This window comes from Colletotrichum aenigma, assembly GCF_013390185.1.
Source record: "Colletotrichum aenigma strain Cg56 chromosome Unknown KSG_Cg56_contig09, whole genome shotgun sequence".
Taxonomy (NCBI): Eukaryota; Fungi; Ascomycota; class Sordariomycetes; order Glomerellales; family Glomerellaceae; genus Colletotrichum; species Colletotrichum aenigma.
In genome coordinates, this window is record NW_023500915.1 from 4,130,697 (window position 1) to 4,146,519 (window position 15,823).

At 50.8% G+C, this 15,823-nt stretch overlaps 3 protein-coding genes across 3 annotated transcripts; 1 reads left to right on the forward strand and 2 right to left on the reverse strand.

Annotated features, from left to right (window-relative positions):
- Positions 1–462: 462 nt before the first annotated feature.
- yanF-2 (FAD-dependent monooxygenase yanF) lies at positions 463–2,272 on the reverse strand (the record flags this gene model as incomplete). The annotated part of the gene is made up of 4 exons (XM_037329040.1): positions 463–1,416; positions 1,468–1,529; positions 1,583–2,006; positions 2,063–2,272. The coding sequence occupies 4 exons, from the start codon at positions 2,270–2,272 to the stop codon at positions 463–465; spliced, it is 1,650 nt and encodes a 549-aa protein (XP_037173083.1).
- Positions 2,273–6,044: 3,772 nt separating this feature from the next.
- Positions 6,045–10,011, reverse strand: HDNO-0 (6-hydroxy-D-nicotine oxidase; the record flags this gene model as incomplete). Its single annotated transcript, XM_037329041.1, has 10 exons — positions 6,045–6,048; positions 6,259–6,470; positions 6,533–6,765; positions 6,818–7,218; positions 8,350–8,393; positions 8,449–8,673; positions 8,726–8,895; positions 8,949–9,296; positions 9,353–9,559; positions 9,618–10,011. 10 exons carry the CDS (start codon positions 10,009–10,011, stop codon positions 6,045–6,047), a joined length of 2,238 nt encoding a protein of 745 aa, XP_037173082.1.
- Positions 10,012–13,222: 3,211 nt separating this feature from the next.
- CGCA056_v013800 (uncharacterized protein) lies at positions 13,223–14,352 on the forward strand (the record flags this gene model as incomplete). Its single annotated transcript, XM_037329042.1, has 2 exons — positions 13,223–13,447; positions 13,522–14,352. 2 exons carry the CDS (start codon positions 13,223–13,225, stop codon positions 14,350–14,352), a joined length of 1,056 nt encoding a protein of 351 aa, XP_037173571.1.
- Between the last annotated feature and the right edge of the window lie 1,471 nt (positions 14,353–15,823).

A 15,823-nucleotide genomic window follows, 5' to 3' on the forward strand; every position in this document is an offset into this window, starting at 1 on the left:
TAGCAGCGCCTCTGTGGTGGAAGCTAGCAATCAGAGGAAGGAAGCATTCTTTTTTCAAGTGTGAGGTATTTTATCTTTTATACTTGGTGTAAAGGTATATCCGGTAAGAGGGGCGAAGATGCCCAAAGCAGTACCCAAGTCCCATATTTCAGCAAGCACCTTTACGATTTCCATCCAGGTGGCAAAAGCAGCGGCACAGAAAGCAGTAACGACCGATGACTTAACGAACTCTATTCTGGCGACTCTCCTGACCGATTAACCTCACTTTCCTCGTCTCGGCACGATTCCCGCCGTTCGAGTGAAAGCTCTCGACACCGGTGTCGGCAAAGGCTTGATAGCAACTCCAAATGACGTGTAGGGTGGAAGAGATAGTTCAAGAAACACCAAGCTAACTTACTTGTAAGTCCCTGATATCATCCCAGTTGTCACATGGGCTCGCTATATCGCCGCCGATCCCCAGACCTAGAACGAAAAGTATTTGGTGCCAGTAATTGGCGCACGATCAAGTTTGAAATACCCCGGCTGCAGTTTTTGAAAGACACCGTTGGGATCGTACTTCGCAGAGATGCTCTTCAACCTGTCTTTGTTGTCCTTCCCGTAGCTGCTGACCACATCCTGATACTGGCTGGCGTAGTTCATGTACACAAAGTCATTGTACAACCCTCGCTGCTTTGCCTCGTCGGAGATTTTCTCAAGGAGGTTGGACGCAAAACGGTAGACGGCCTCGCTGTCTTTTTCGTCGGCCCACATGACAGCCATCTGGATGATGTAGAGTGGCCCATCGTCGACGTTCAAACCCAACGCATTTCCGCCGTTGTTTCGCATTTTCATGAGCTGCGGAATCGTGATACCTTGCATCGTGAGAGCGGGCACGATGCCAGATATATTCGCGACGGCCATGACCTCCTTGAAGTAGAGATCTTTGGCCCAGTTTTGAAGGCTCAAGTCCGCCTTTGTGCTGATGACATAGTAGACTTCGTGCAGGCCTGGGGGCGTATCATACATCCCCTGAGCGGCAAATTCCGCTAGGATGTGATCCTGTGTAGCATCGTCGTAGGCTGGAATCTTGTTGAACTCGTCGAAAATGGCAGCGTGACTGCCGTTGGGCTCGCTGTAGTAAAGCGTCGGAACCGTCATTTTGGTCTCAAAAGCATACATCCAGACGTGCCACAAGCCGGCTTTGTTGTCTTGTTCAGAATTGACGACAATGTTGTGGAATGCCTCAGCAACCTTGTCAAAGTTGTTCTCTGTGTACGTCCTTCTGCCTCCCCACATCTTGCCACCTGGGAGGGTGGTCGTCTTGAGGTTGAAGTTGACGACCAGGCCGAAGTTGTTGCCGCCACCACGGAGGGCCCAGAAGAGATCCGGATAAGTCGTCGCCGAGACTCGGATCACGGCGCCAGTCGCAACGACAAGCTGCCAGACAGTCAATCCTGAAAATCATGGAATGCGCGCACTGTCACCTACATCGTAGCTTTCCACATTGTCACAAGCCCAGCCGTGCTCATTGGAAAAATAGGAAATTCCACCTGGTGCCATGTAAGCCTGCGGTAGCATTTGTGAGGCCGTCATCTTGCCATACCTCCGGTCGTCAGCCCTCCTACGCCAATATTGTACAACCGACCTCCGATAACGGTCACATCGGACTTGGTGAGCTCCCTGTAGACGTCGCCCCAAATATTCCCAGGCTCGATTGAAGCAATCTTCTTGTCGTCAGACAGCTTGATACCCGTCATGTTCATAAACGAAACGGTGATGCCATCCTGAGCACTGGAAGCACCAGCCATGGCAGCATGCCCACCGCTCTTGGCCGCGAAGGGGCAGTGGGTCAAACGAGACAGGAGCACAAACACAGAGACCTGCGCCGCCTGGGACGGTTTGAAGACGCACCAAGGCCTGACCGCAGCCTGGTTCGCCGACCAGTATGACCCGACGAAACTATTGTATGCTGCCTCATTTCTGGTCTCGACAGCGCCGTCTCCGTAGAGAAATTTTAGCGTGTCGCACTGAATTTGTAAAGTGTCAATTTGTGACTGCTTGTGGATCTGAAGCTGCAACTCACAGCAACGGAGCATTCGGGCTGTGATGGTTTTCCGAGGGTTGACAAGCTAGGAATATCCGAGACCGCGACCCCGTGCTCCAACAAGGCATTGGACAAGTTGAAATCGGCAGGCTCAATGACGTTGCTATCGACGTCGGTCGTCTGCGCAAATGCAGGGAGGGAGTTGCCAAGCATACACGCTGCAGCCAGCAAGAGTCTGGGGGGAAGCATGGCTGAGGACCACATCGCGAGATCCTCGAGAAAAGACGACAAAAATTGAAGCAGAAGGCTTTTACCACAAGTAATGAATTCAAAGAGGGGCAGGGTCGCCTCTTGTACCTTATGTTCCACGTCTGGTGTCGTACTTTTTGACGTTGGTGTTGTGCTCGCTTCGACATGCATGACGCCCCTGTATGCACTCCTAAGGCACAGCTGCTCAGCTGCTGAACACACACGCCACGTCAAATTTAAGCATGATTCCGTGTCTCCGTTACCAACAACAGTATGTCGTATCTCGCCCACACTGCTGTAATCGGTCTGTCTCTGAAGGCCGTCGAGGGAGGGGCTGAGGATTTGTCCAACTTCCAGGCGCAGTGCTGACGGGCTTACAAGATCCACAAGGGGCACTTACGACTCCTCGAATCAGATTTAATCGCCAAAGACAGCATATCGCGTCGATGTCTCGCATGCCGCGTGTTTAAGGAAGTACGAAGTACGGATTGCGGATAGTGCAGCAGCAGTCTGACAGCTTGTCTTTCACACAGGATCTGCATCCTGGAGATTTACAAGGATCTTCAACATTGATGCATTAGCGGTACGACCAGAGGCGGGGTGGAAAACATCTCTTGTTTGGTGCTTTTCGCATCATATCCCATCAAATGCCACATGACGCCAAAAAGTCCTGTCCATAAAAGACCCAGTTTTACCCCAATTACAGAGTCTACAAATTTTCTCGTTGGCCAGAAAAATTCCTTAGCGTTGCTCAGTGTACTTTGATTGGCTCTACTCCGCACAAGGGGTCTCTGGTGTCATGTGGCATTTGATGGGATAGTAGCCGTCAGTATCTTTCTCCCGGTCGAAAAAGGCCGGCATCGGCCCTGCAACTTTTCACTTTGGCCAACATGTTGAAGCCAATGGGTTTGATCGTTAAAGAATTCTTGACCTGGAGGCTGTAATTCGGATCGCCCTTGCTGATGTCGAAATTCTGAAGTATCATCGCAACGATCTATTCAAAGTTCTCAGCAGAGTCCGCAGAGTTGCTGAGGTCAGCTTCACTTGATTGAAAAACGAAACATACCAACTGAGCCTCCTGCCATGCAAAGGCTCTGCCAATGCACGCTCTCTTGCCATTGCCAAAAGGCTTCCAAGAATTCTTCGGAAGCTTTTCAAAGTTGTGCTTCAGCATTCTTTCAGGTCTGAACTCCTCGGCATCATCTCCCCAAACAACGGAGTCCCTTTGGATGAGATGAAGCAGAGCCAGTATTGGCTCACCGGCGTGGATTGCGTAGTTGCCTCCCAAGATTTCCGTCTTAAAAGGGGTGACGAAGAAGCCGGGAGCAGTTGGCATCAAACGAAGGGTTTCTTTGAGTACGGCGTCAATGAAAGGTAGCTGCTGCAGATGATTTACTGAAATTCGTTCGCCGCCAATTATGGAGCCAACTTCGTCGTAAGCTTTTTGAAGCGCGTCGGGGTTCTCAAGTAGGAAATAAAAGACAAAGGACAACAAGCCTGAGGTGGTTTCATGACCGGCGATGAGAAAAGTGATCATGTTGTTGATGATGGACTCCTCTGTCATCTCCTCTCCCGTCTTTGCATCTCGTCCAGTCAACATGGCATCAAGTAGGTCTGGAGTGTCCGCGGCCACATCTCGCCTGTTACCAATGATCTCTCTGCAAGTCTGAGTCATGAAATTGATGCTCTTGAAGAACTTTGCTTGTGAGTTCCAACGCAGAAAGCCCAGATACGGCGGTATCCCCGACTGTGTTTCCGCTTCGGCGAGGAAAGCTGTCATGGCTTCGACAAATGGATGTACACGGTCACCCAAGTAGAAACTGTTGAAGCGGAAGCTCATAGTGCAGAGCGCTATTGTATCAAGTGTAAGTCGCGTGAAGTCGCTGGAAACGTTGATTAAGGCTGTTGGCCCGAAACGCGCCCTGATTAGATTGGATTAGGGCTTCCTCTGACTTGCGGTGGATTTGGCGTACCATTTGAGACACAGCTGCTCTGCAATGTCGATCATACTGGGAAACATATTCCTGATTTTTGAGGCGCCGAAGTGCGGAAGAAGTACGCGGTGGGCAATCTCCCACTCGTGATTATCTACCTGCGCCGTGAAGAGACCATTGCCAGCGGCATAACGAAGGTTTGCGACTCCAGAAGTCACGATCTTATGGAACCTCGCACCATCGTAAAGCTCTTTTGCAATCTGGTAGTTGCATACGTAGATGAACTTCTGGCCAGCAAAAGTCATGGTGTATACAGGCCCTGAAGTTACCTGTTACTGAGACACATGGATGATTATGCAGAAGATTGTATACCATAGACCTTCCCTTTCTGGATCAGCGATCCTAAGGGATAATTGAAGTCGACATTGAGAAGATTCCCGATGATAGGGAGAGCTTTAGTCAGTGAGAAAACTGTTTATCATTCTAAATCTGCGAGGATACTTGCGGCAAGGACCAGGTATAGCCATTGATGCTGAGAGGCTATAGGCACAGTCAAGTGCGTAAAGCTCATCCAGAACAATCTTATGCTTCAGGTGCTATCAAGTATGCAAATTTCGGTAGAAGCGTATTCAAAATGAGACGGGTATCAGCCGATTTTCAAGGGTTGTAAAAAGCTCCCATCAACTCGGACAAACCCAGTCATTTTCAACATGCCGGAATCCTATTCAAACAGTGGAAAGCTCATCGTACCGAGGAAGCATATGCAATCCATCAAATATTTATTGATCACTAAACTTATGTTATAGATGGATGGGTCTCCTCGAATGTTTCAAATAGCCATAGCTTTTGCTATCGTCATTCTGATTACGTGGACCTTGTTCCGCGGACGGCCTGGCCGCGTCCGCGGAGACCCGGACCCCGCATTATCACGGCCCCATAATCACCGACCGGACCGGCGCGCCAATCAGAAAAAGAAACACGAGGCAGCCCAAAATTCAAGTAAAGCTCGCCGGTTCAAAATATGCAGGAATTGTTGTAGGTGATCTCAGCATGCGCCTCAGCTTCGGTACGGGTACTCAAGGCAGCAACACCAGTTGCTCCCGGTCAACACCAATGCTCGAATTACATGGACTTCTCACGTGCTCGGCACACGATGATATGTTTGAATTAGCATTGCTTCCTCGGACATCTTACTGAAATTGGCATCATTCATTTTTCGACATCGAGCGATGTGATCAATGGATTTGGTCTACGGCTACATAGCACCTAGAGGTCTTCTACATTGAACAAAATAGCGTGGATTCATCCTGTTAAAGCACGCTGCAAAGCACAGTGAACTACATCGTCAACAGACGTATCCGAATATTTCTTCGTTAGCAGACGCGAAATAACACCTTCATCATGTTTCTCAGCGCATGCTTCAAAATTTAGAGGATGTCTTCTCAAGTCAATATGCGGATCGCACCAGTGAGGTTGACACCGGTCCAGTCTAGAAGAAAGGTAATTGCGAAAAGAAAGACATAAGAAAACTAAATCGTTGTGGCTATGGATGTTTTCGGCTCTAGGATTCGATGTATTTAACAAAAAGAATTTCCAGCGCTCCCAGGTGAAACGCTGATGCTACGTATGTTCAAAGCCAGGGGATAACGCCATGCTCAAAGGCGAAAGCAGTAAGGCAGTCAAGCACCTTATGCATGACTCTAGACATCTAAAACAACCTTCTGAAAACCCGGGCCCATTTGAAAGGTAGCCTACGTCTACGATCAAACCCAATTACCTGCTGCTTACCAGCCTCGAGCCAACAGAACCTGCGGCTCATTATCTACATATAATGCAATCTATCTTTCGTCAATCGTTGAAACATGTTAGATCGACCTCTTTCGCAGAACTTTCAACATCCAAGGTGGTGCCCTATCCCGAAAAGTTCCTCCTTGAAGTCTTTGGCCAAGTAGCCATTGCACTGTCATGGTTGCCATGGCACAGTTCCATACAAAGGACACGATCATACCCAGAGAGAATATCAATGATGTTGAAATTGTGTTTGTGCCACACAAAGTCATCACACCAAAGTCGTCAATGCCGTCCGGAAGGGCGAAGCCAGATATCACGAGGATCGCTTGGCATACGATAAAGTCCAGAGCGTTGATGAACTTCATTCTTCGATACATGTAGAACGTCAGATCTGGCCGTGAGCTGAGTCGTCGTTGGTACAGGTAAAGCGGAACAACTATTGCCGCCAGGCCTATCGTGATGTAGCCGACAATCTGACGCATGAATGTCAGTTAACTGTCAACTCAGTCCAAGGCATACGTGAATTGGAACTTACACCGTGCTCTGTCCTGGCATGGTCTGATGTCCCCATCCCGATGATGCCAGTAACGAGGCCCCCAATCATAAGAGGCGCGAATACGAAAGTCTGAAAGATTGTTTGCCATCGATCAATCTTGGATTTGGTTGGTTCTTGGAGCGGACGATCGATCATAATACACAAGCTGGGAGTTGATGCCAGAACGAGAATTATGGGATACGCCAGAAAGAATGCGGCAGTCATACAGACAACTAAATAGAAAGGGTTTAGTCGAAAGTTTATCCAAAGGGCGGGAAAACTCACGGTGGACGTAGGTGAGAAGCACGAAAGTGTCTTCGGCAACCCCGTTGACTTCATAAGAGTTTGTCGAGAAGTCAATGGAAAATGAGTTCCCTTTACTGGTGATGTTGAGGGAAACGCAAGTCGGAATGGTGACATTGTTGAGCGGATTGGCGGTAATGTTTCGGTGTAAGAGTTCCTGCAGTCCTCGAACACCTTTGATGATCCAGCAGTGATCGCTCGTCGACAGATATCCCAGCTGTTCTTGAAGAAAATCGGTAATGTACAGCTCATCCCACGCGGTAAATACACAATCTCCCTTTTGGATCAGGGTTGCGGTGTCGTTCTCTTGTCCGCGATGAATGGTGAAAACAGGTTCTGATCGCGGCGAATTAGGTGCTCCGTAGTCCCGCTCATGAGTTGTTCTGTCATGTAGATCGTTCGTTGCGTGGTTAGCGGGCAACCTATCTCGAACAGGATGCAAGCCCGCCGCTTGCGTTGCGAGGATGGCAGACAAAAAGACTGAGATGCGTGCATACATGGTCCCAGTCAGCAAGTTGTGGTTCGATTAGTGAACAAAAAATATCATGACTTTCGAAAGGTCCTCCGGGGTCAAAGATAGATATGGCAATAGAGTCGCCGCAAGACCCGCGAGCGTGGATTCCTTCCGGCAGTTCCTATTTGCCAAAGTGACGAAGTCGAAGCCGTAATTCAGGGGTCTCTCGGTGAGAATACAAGTCTTTTCCGTAGCAGGTTTATTTTTTTAGAGTTCGTCTCATCATGCGAATAGACCCGAGTCGCTCGTATGGTGGAGACGCGGCAAGCCGCGGAGGCCCGGATCGTCGTCCACCCTTGCTAGGCTAGTACGGCCGGTGACCTGCCACGGGCCGCTACTATCGGCTGCTGTACATATCGCAGGATGATCAAAACGGGCTGTGTCGATGCGGCGGAGTTCAAACGGATTTATTACAGAATCCAGACATCAGCAGCGGACACGGTAATTGGAAAGTGCGTGCTGGACAACATGTGGCGCAATGTTTACGCCTCTCCCTACAATACTATATAGCCTTAGTTTTGTGGTTAGCCATTGGGTTTGCATAGATCTCATTTTGACCACCTTCTAGAAGATATGGGAGGAGGAAGATCTGGTCATCTTGTGAGTATTATGTTACCAGAAGAAGAGAGCTTGGGACCAACTGTAGTGCGGTTGCCAATGTCTTGTGGTCGATATAAGCCGCCGGTCCCGAAAGAGTTCTTTAATTCGTTTGCATTCCGTAAGATTACACCATCGGTCTCGGCGAACACGCAATGACCGAGAGACTCTATCTGCATAACCTTTCAGAGATGTGAATGACTCCAGCTTAAATGACATCAGATCGCATCACATCTGGCACACTCTCATTTGAACAGCAAATTGTTGACTGCAAGAAGACGCCAAGAACAAAGAGACGACATTTGGAGCAAGTTAATTAACAAAATCGAGACTAGCACAAGCGAGCTCAGCCGCCAGATTGTCCAACTAGAAGAAGGACTTGAACCGTGACTTCGGGTCATACAATTTCCTAAGTGCAAGCAGCTTCTCGTAATGTTCTCTGTACACCTGTGGCGAGGTTAGTGTTGGCGGAGTCATACGGTGGCTGTGGAGTTGGTCTTACTGCCTTGGCACTGTGATAATCAAGTTCGAGACCAGCAGGGTTAACCTCCGCCAGGCCAAGCTTAGCTTCTAAAACCTCTTTAGGCGCATCGATAGAAATTTTCCGAAGGAGCTCTTCCTGCGCTTTCGTACCATCTCCGGGGCAGCTTGCGATGAGGAGCAAGAGATGGTTCAGACCTGGAGCCCGAGGCCAGGCAACTTCGGTTGTGCCTCCAATTGGAGGGCGCTTTCATGCATAATGTTAGTTAGGAACATGTGCTTCGCTAGGGTCGGCTCACCAGCAAAAGGCATTCAAAAACTATACTAGAGATGTCCTGAATGGATTTATCCAGAGAACCTAGCTTGTCGTAGAATGCAACTGCTCGATTCAAAGTGTCTCGATCCACGTCGGGGAGAGCCATCGGCGCATACAATGTCTTCATCTTGCCTCGAAGGACGGCGGCATTTCCTGGTAAGCATTACTTAATACAAATCCTGCAGTATGACCAGGCGCGAACTTACGCTGCATGTCAACGACACCCTTCATGTTGGTGATCCTGGTTCGGTCGATAGCGCCGGGTTTATCAAGCACCCAGCTAAACGCTGCTCGACCATGCTTCTCCCCAAGTGCATCATACACGTGGAAAATCACCGCGTCCCCAGCGTCCGGCTCTTCCTGTTCTAGAATTGTGTGAAGAAGTCTTTCGGGCAGCAAGTACATGAAATAGGTAATTTTGGGGTGGGGCACTGAGTGGTTGAACTCAACCATCTCGTCTATCAACTGCGGTAACCATTTGCGTGGCACCATAACCAGACCGGACCAGATATCTGTTGGATACTGGTGTGCCCGAAGCATGACCTTGGTGATGACTAGGTATTTTGTTAGTCGTTACTTAGACAGCTTCATTTTCTCATGTTCGACTCACTTCCAAAGCCACCGCCACTGCCTCTCAGGGCCCACAAGAGATCAGGCTCCTGAGATGCCAAAACGACGGTGCCGTCATACTTGACAACCTCCGCGTCGAGGAAGTTGACCGGGTCGCAAATGCAGCCATACTCGGTCGACATCCAAGAAATACCGCCATTCAGGATAGCCCCAGCGACACCAATTGCTGGAGTGCGAGCCACAGGTACTTTGCAACGTCAGCGAATACTCCTTCATGACGGTACCTGCAGATGAATATTACTTACCGGAATACTCCGGGTCGACTTTATCCATGTATGTCACCACCTCTGACCAGGTAGCAGTTGCACCAACCGTGGCGATTTTCTTGACTGGATCGTAGCTGATGTCCTTGAAGTTCATCATGCTGATCACCACGTCTCTAGCCGACGGCGACTTGAACCCATGTCCTCGAATGGCGAAATCCAGGTCCGAGGCGTAAAGAAAGCGGACGATTTCCGAGAGCTCGTTGACCGAGCCCGGAACCAGGACGGCTGCGGGGTTTTGCTGCTTTTGAATGGCAAATGGCTCGGAGTGATGTGTATAAGCCTCATCTTTGGGAGTCAAGACAGAGCCCGGACTCAGAAGTTGGATCAGAGGCTCTAAGGCCCGAAGCGTTTTCGCGTGAGCTTCGGAGGACATTGTGTTGATGATTCAGAAAGGCGGGGAAGTCGATGATGCCTAGCCAGTCACCTTAAGTGAAGAAGAGCTCTTAATAGTAGAATGATCGGACGAACAGGGTGTTTCTCACGCCTTTTGTAGGCGATATGAATGGAACTTCGTAAATTGTGGTCGCTGTTCGCGACAAATATTTTCAGGCGAGCTGGATTGAAATTAATAATGCTTTATTTTGTAGTAATTCATCTGACATGAGAATCCACAAGATTGAGATGTTACGACATTCATGATGAGAGGAGCTGCAGTTCATTGGTTTACATCGTCCGCGTCGGACATCGGTCTTCAGACGAGGAAATTCACTGAAACTCCGATGCCGTATAGCTCCGTTGCTAGCGGCCTTCATTGCGAGCCTACAAAATGACGTACAACGGATACTTTTAACTCAATTCGATTCAGACCGCAACAATGATTGCAAGATGTTTCGGATCAACCCCATACACCAAGTCCGTTACCATCCGGTCCAACGGTCGGTCACAGCGGCCGAGGCCGGACGAACCTTATGGCTTGAGCCACTCATGCGCTTCGCTTTCACGAAGGACGACGGTGCCCACTTACAGTCATACTGCGGACTTTAAGCTTATTTATTCCCGCTGGGTGGGATCGGTCTCGACACTTTGTCAGCTGTAGAATGCTGCGGTGATGGTGGGTTCTACGTATCTCTTGAATGGATGGGTCATGCTTTCTACTTTTAAACATGTTGACTTTTTGTTCACACTGTCAAGTTACTCTGATTGAAGTGAAATTAAACAGAAATTGTTCTAACCAAGGTTGATTTTGGAAGTTTCCTGTGAATTTGTGGATACAGACTCGGCATAGCTCACTGCCCTGCGGTCTTTCAAGCAGCGCTTGAGGTTGCTGGAGGAGGAATAATGGTGAAGACAATGGGAACGTTGATCAGAATCTGCGAGCTGCTAGTGGATGCAAGAGGCGAGCTGGTGGTAAATGTCGCAGTAGAACCTGGTGTAACAGTCGGTGTACCCTGACTCGACCCAGACGATGCTACCGGAACGTTGGAGGATGGGCTCCCAGATACTGTCGGGAACAGGCTAGATGTTGCGATTGAACTTAAGGCAGAAGACGACGATCCTGGTATTCCTGGCGAGGATATCGATTGAGACCCTGAAGGTGACACTGGAGTTTGCGAAGTGCCAGAAAATGAGCTGGAGGGGCCTAATGGAGGTATTGAAGTGGTGCCAATAACCGAGCTTGCAAGTGAACTCGCTGTTCCCGATGAAGATCCGCCTGATGAAGGCGGGTTGAAGGTGCCGCTTGAGCTGGCGGAAGAGCTCGAAGGTGGTGGTGGAATCAGGCTGGTGGGAGATACAGTGGAAGAAGAATTCGTCATTAAGAATGGCGGGGATATGGTAGGGAACCCTGTAGATGTACTTGTGCTTCTAGTTTGGCTCAATGAAGAGCTGGGAACTATGGACTGACTCCCAGACTGAGTGATAGGGCTTGAAGATGGCGAGATTGAAGCTGAGATACTAGCGGACGGTGAAACAGTAGAGATTGATGTCGACTGTGAAGTCGTCGTGATCGCAGAACTCTGGGAACTGGAAGAAAGTGTATTGGTAGTGGTGACTGCAGAAACCGAAACACTTGAAGAGCTGGAAGTGCCTGGGGTCTCTGACGCAGAAGGAGTTGTTGTCGAGCCGCTGTCTGTCACCGTGGAGGTTCCACTCAACGAAACGGTGGATGATGCTGCGGTTGATGCGGTGGATGATGTTGTAGAAGATGATGATGACGACTCAGATGATGGTACAGATGATGTTGTTGAGGAAGCTGAAGACGGTATTGTTGAAGAAGTTGTAGATGATGTCGTAAACGGTGGTGTAGATGAAGTTGTAGATGATGTTGTGGAGGCAACCACGGTAGTTGTTTCGGAACTGGATGGACCAGTGGAAGACGAACTGGATGCTGTATCGGTCGTAGCGGAACTGGACGTAGCTGTGCTGCTGGAGGTCTGGGTGCTCGAAGTTGTTGTTGATGTCGTCGTCGGTGCCGGAGGGACTGGAGAGGCCGCGCTACAAACACCGAAGATGTTGTAGATTTTCCTTGTTCCATCTGTGCCACCACATGCATAGTCTGGGAAGTTCTGGCATGGCGTGTTGCAGAGACTGAAGCTGTCATTAGCACCGGGAGCAAGCGCCGGATACATCTCGTGCCCAGTGGTGGCGTGAGAACAGTAGCAATCCACGCCGCTCCCCAAAGCTGCGAAGTGAGAGTCGCTCAATGCACATTGTTGCTGGCACGCTTGAGGGCTTATACCGGCTGCTTTTGGGTAAAAGATACTCCCAAGGTCGGTGCCGCTTAGGGCCACGCAGCTGATGAATCTGAAGGGTGCCTCTGCAGGGTATTGCGTCAGCCCGGAGGCCAATAGCAGGCTTCCCGAACTCCAAAGTAAGCTCAAGGTTGTCTTTGGGATATTCATGGCGTCTCAGGAGGTTGGTTGGATGATTGCTCTTGAGGACTTGTAAGTACAAGAGGAGCGACGATGAGAGCAACGATATAGCCAAAATCATTGAACGGCGGGAATTGTTTCCTGCCATGTTTATACCCAGCTTTACTTATCAATATTTTTACCGATGTTTTTATGTGCCTCATTTGTTAGCTCATCCCCTTGGAATTCCACAGGGTGTCTGGGTATTGTTTCGACAACATTCCGATCGTCGGTCCCTTGGAATTGTCTGAGTCGGAACATGTGGGCTTTCTTAGCACACTCTGACTCCCCCTTTTCAAGGCAACGTCAGCTCAATCTCACGTAGGAAACTAATTTGATTCATGTTCATTATTGCAGGCAAATTGATGCGTGTGCCGGCTTACGGTCGATCAGCTGTCTCAGGCAGACTACGGACCGAGTCTCGAGGCCACATTCCCGGAAGCACTGTGAACGAGGATGCGTTGAGTAGTTTTGAAGGAAAACCTACGAAGCCGTAGGTCTCTCAATGTAGAAAATACTTAGGTTAATTGGGAGAACAAAGAAGAAGAAAACAAACGGGCTTGAGGTGTGCGAGAACGTACCCAGGCAGTATCTACATAATGCGTCAGAAGGTCACCGATAAGATAAGACCAGCTGATAAGAGAAGGGGCCCAAGCGCCGATCACGACGGAGCTTCGATCACCCCAAGCTCCCACCCGCCCAAAATTTCAAGATGCGACACTCGACTGGACGACGATGCCCAAACAGCAGTTCATAGCCGCCCGCAGCTCGAGGCACCGAATCGCTGTCATAGCCCTCTTCCGCGCCCTCCTTCGGGAAGGCCGCGAGGTGACGCTTCCCCAAGATGTCTGCAGGAAGGGAAAGAACCCGGTGCCGGATCTCATCAAGAGGGGCTTCCAGCGCAACAAAGCGGACGTGAGCCCGCGGCTGATCTTTGCTGCCTTGTCGGCGGGATACAAGGTGCGCATTCCATTCCCTTGAACTCTCCCTCGAAAACCGGCGCAAGAAGCTAATGCGTGTTGCCCCGCGGACAGTTTCTCACCTTTTTCAAAAACGCTCGAGTCCCCGAGTCGAAAGAACAAGCCGAGATAATCACCTACCTCCGCCAAAAGAACGAGCACATCGCCCGCGCAGAAGCGAAAAAGCGGCCCGGAAGGAAACCCCGCGGCCCGACAACCCCGCCCCCGAAACCCGTCCTCCAGAGGATCTCGGCGGACGGAGAGGAGCCCAAGTACGTCTCCGGTCTGTTCCCGCGGCCGCGCGACAGCTTCGAGGGACGGAGGAAGATCCCGCAAGTCATCGTCACGGCGCAGGGGCACACGTTCCTCCGCCACAAGCGGCCGCAGCCGCGCGTGGTCAGCGACATTTTGCGCCGCAAGACGTGGCGCAAGGCCCGGATCAATGAGGTCAGCATCGAGATGACCGAGTGCGACTATGCGGCGGCCCGGGAGGAGGACGAGTGGGATAGGTTGGTGGACGAGCAGTTGAGGGCTGCGGGGCAGCGTAGTCGCGGGGGGCACAGCGCATCGACGTCGACTTACTACCAATCGGTGCAGGATTCGTACTACCATATAATTGGGCAGATTGACAGAGAACGGCGGAACGAATTGGCCAAGGCGAAGGCGCTGATTGAGGCTGTGAAAGGGGAGGAGGAGTTGCTGGCTCAGGAAGTGGAGGAGGCGAGGAAGCGTGGGGTGAGGATTGTGCCGACTGTGATTGAGAAGCTTCGGCCGTACATGAAGCATCGAAAGTTGAGAAAGGAGACGAAGTTGAAAAGGTTCAAGAAGAAGAGGGTGGACAGATGGAAAGGGAGTCTTGGGGGCTTGGAGCCTGGTCCGGTCAAACCTTCCATGGAGAAGGCATAGTGACGCGTTCATGTAAATTCCCATCTTATTCAATGATACCACCAAAGCCAAGAGCCTTTGAGCCATGTCTCGATCAAGCCCGGAGCTGTTCATTCATCATGTCATAACGACGAACACACTATGTTGGAAATTATCTCCACCAGCTTTTGCTTCATATTCAATCATAAATCATAACCTCGTGTATCTACTACATGCCAGAGCTAGGTGTCGTCCGGTCTCTAGTCCTCCCTCGTCCAGCAGAAGCAGGCGCAGTCGGAGCCACCGACTGACTTGCCTTCGACGGTGAGCTGATGACTATCCTGGCCATCCCCTTCCCTTGGCCAGCAACGGCTGCCCAGCTCTTGGACGACTGCAAAGAAGGCACATTTACGGCAGCCAAGCCTTCCTGCGAAATCTCGCTGCCCGCGACGGATGCCAGATCGACAGTAGCCGTGCGCGGAGACGACAAGACCGACGAGAAGGATGGCGGAATCGACAACACCGGGCTCGGTACCTCATCGTTAGGCATCGGCGGTGCTGGAACCTCTCGGACGGTCATATCGAAAGTATCTTTCTTAATCACTGGACTGAGGGCTGGCGGGGTCGGCGCTGCTTCCGTCGTCGGGTCAAAACTACGGCGCGAAAAGATTGAGGACGACATGCTGGCTTGCGTGCTGTCAGTCAAGCTCGGGTCGCGAGCAAGAGTCGGCGTGCTCGTGCGCGGGGTCGCCGGGATCTTCGCCAGAATGGGAAGACGAGACGCTGAGCTGCGGGATGGCAACGCCGATGTTGGTGGCGTTTGCGGGTTCGGAAGAGGGGAATCCGTTGTACGAGCTGGAGTTGGGATGCCGCTTGACATTACGGCCGCGTTCCGAATAACCCAGGCTTTCGCTTGTTCCGAGGGGATTCGTGTCACGACTGCAGGACGGGACGGAGCTGCAGAGGGTACTGATACTGGAGGTGGTCGAACGGCGGTCTGAGGCATGGGATGTGTCTGTGGCCTCATACGAATTCCGAGACCACTGCCGACTTCAGGGGTGTTGGTTGAGCGAGTCTGCTGCGTAGCTTCAACCCGTGGCAAACCTGACCGACTGTGTCTTCTTGCCTGCATATCCATCTGCGCCATCTTTTCCTCCAATTTCTTGCGTTCTCCCCTCCCCTCTTCTAGCTGTTTCGTAAAGCTTTTGGTCAAGTTTTCAATGTGCTTGGCGTGCGACCTCTCTTGGTTCACCAGACGCATGTTATAAGTCTCATCCATGCCCACCAAACCCGCGTTCTCCCTCTTGAGGCGCTCAACTTCAGCTTTGAGGCTGACACTCTCACGGTGGGTCGCGGATAGCCTATTGTCGATTCGCTTTGATAAGTATCTCGTGCTCTTTCTGCAGCACGGGCTATGGTAGACCTGCTCGATACCACCGAGGCCGACGAGTTCGTAGTCCACCTGGTCTGCTCGGGGACGACTCCCCGGTTCAAGACAAAGCATTCTCTGGGT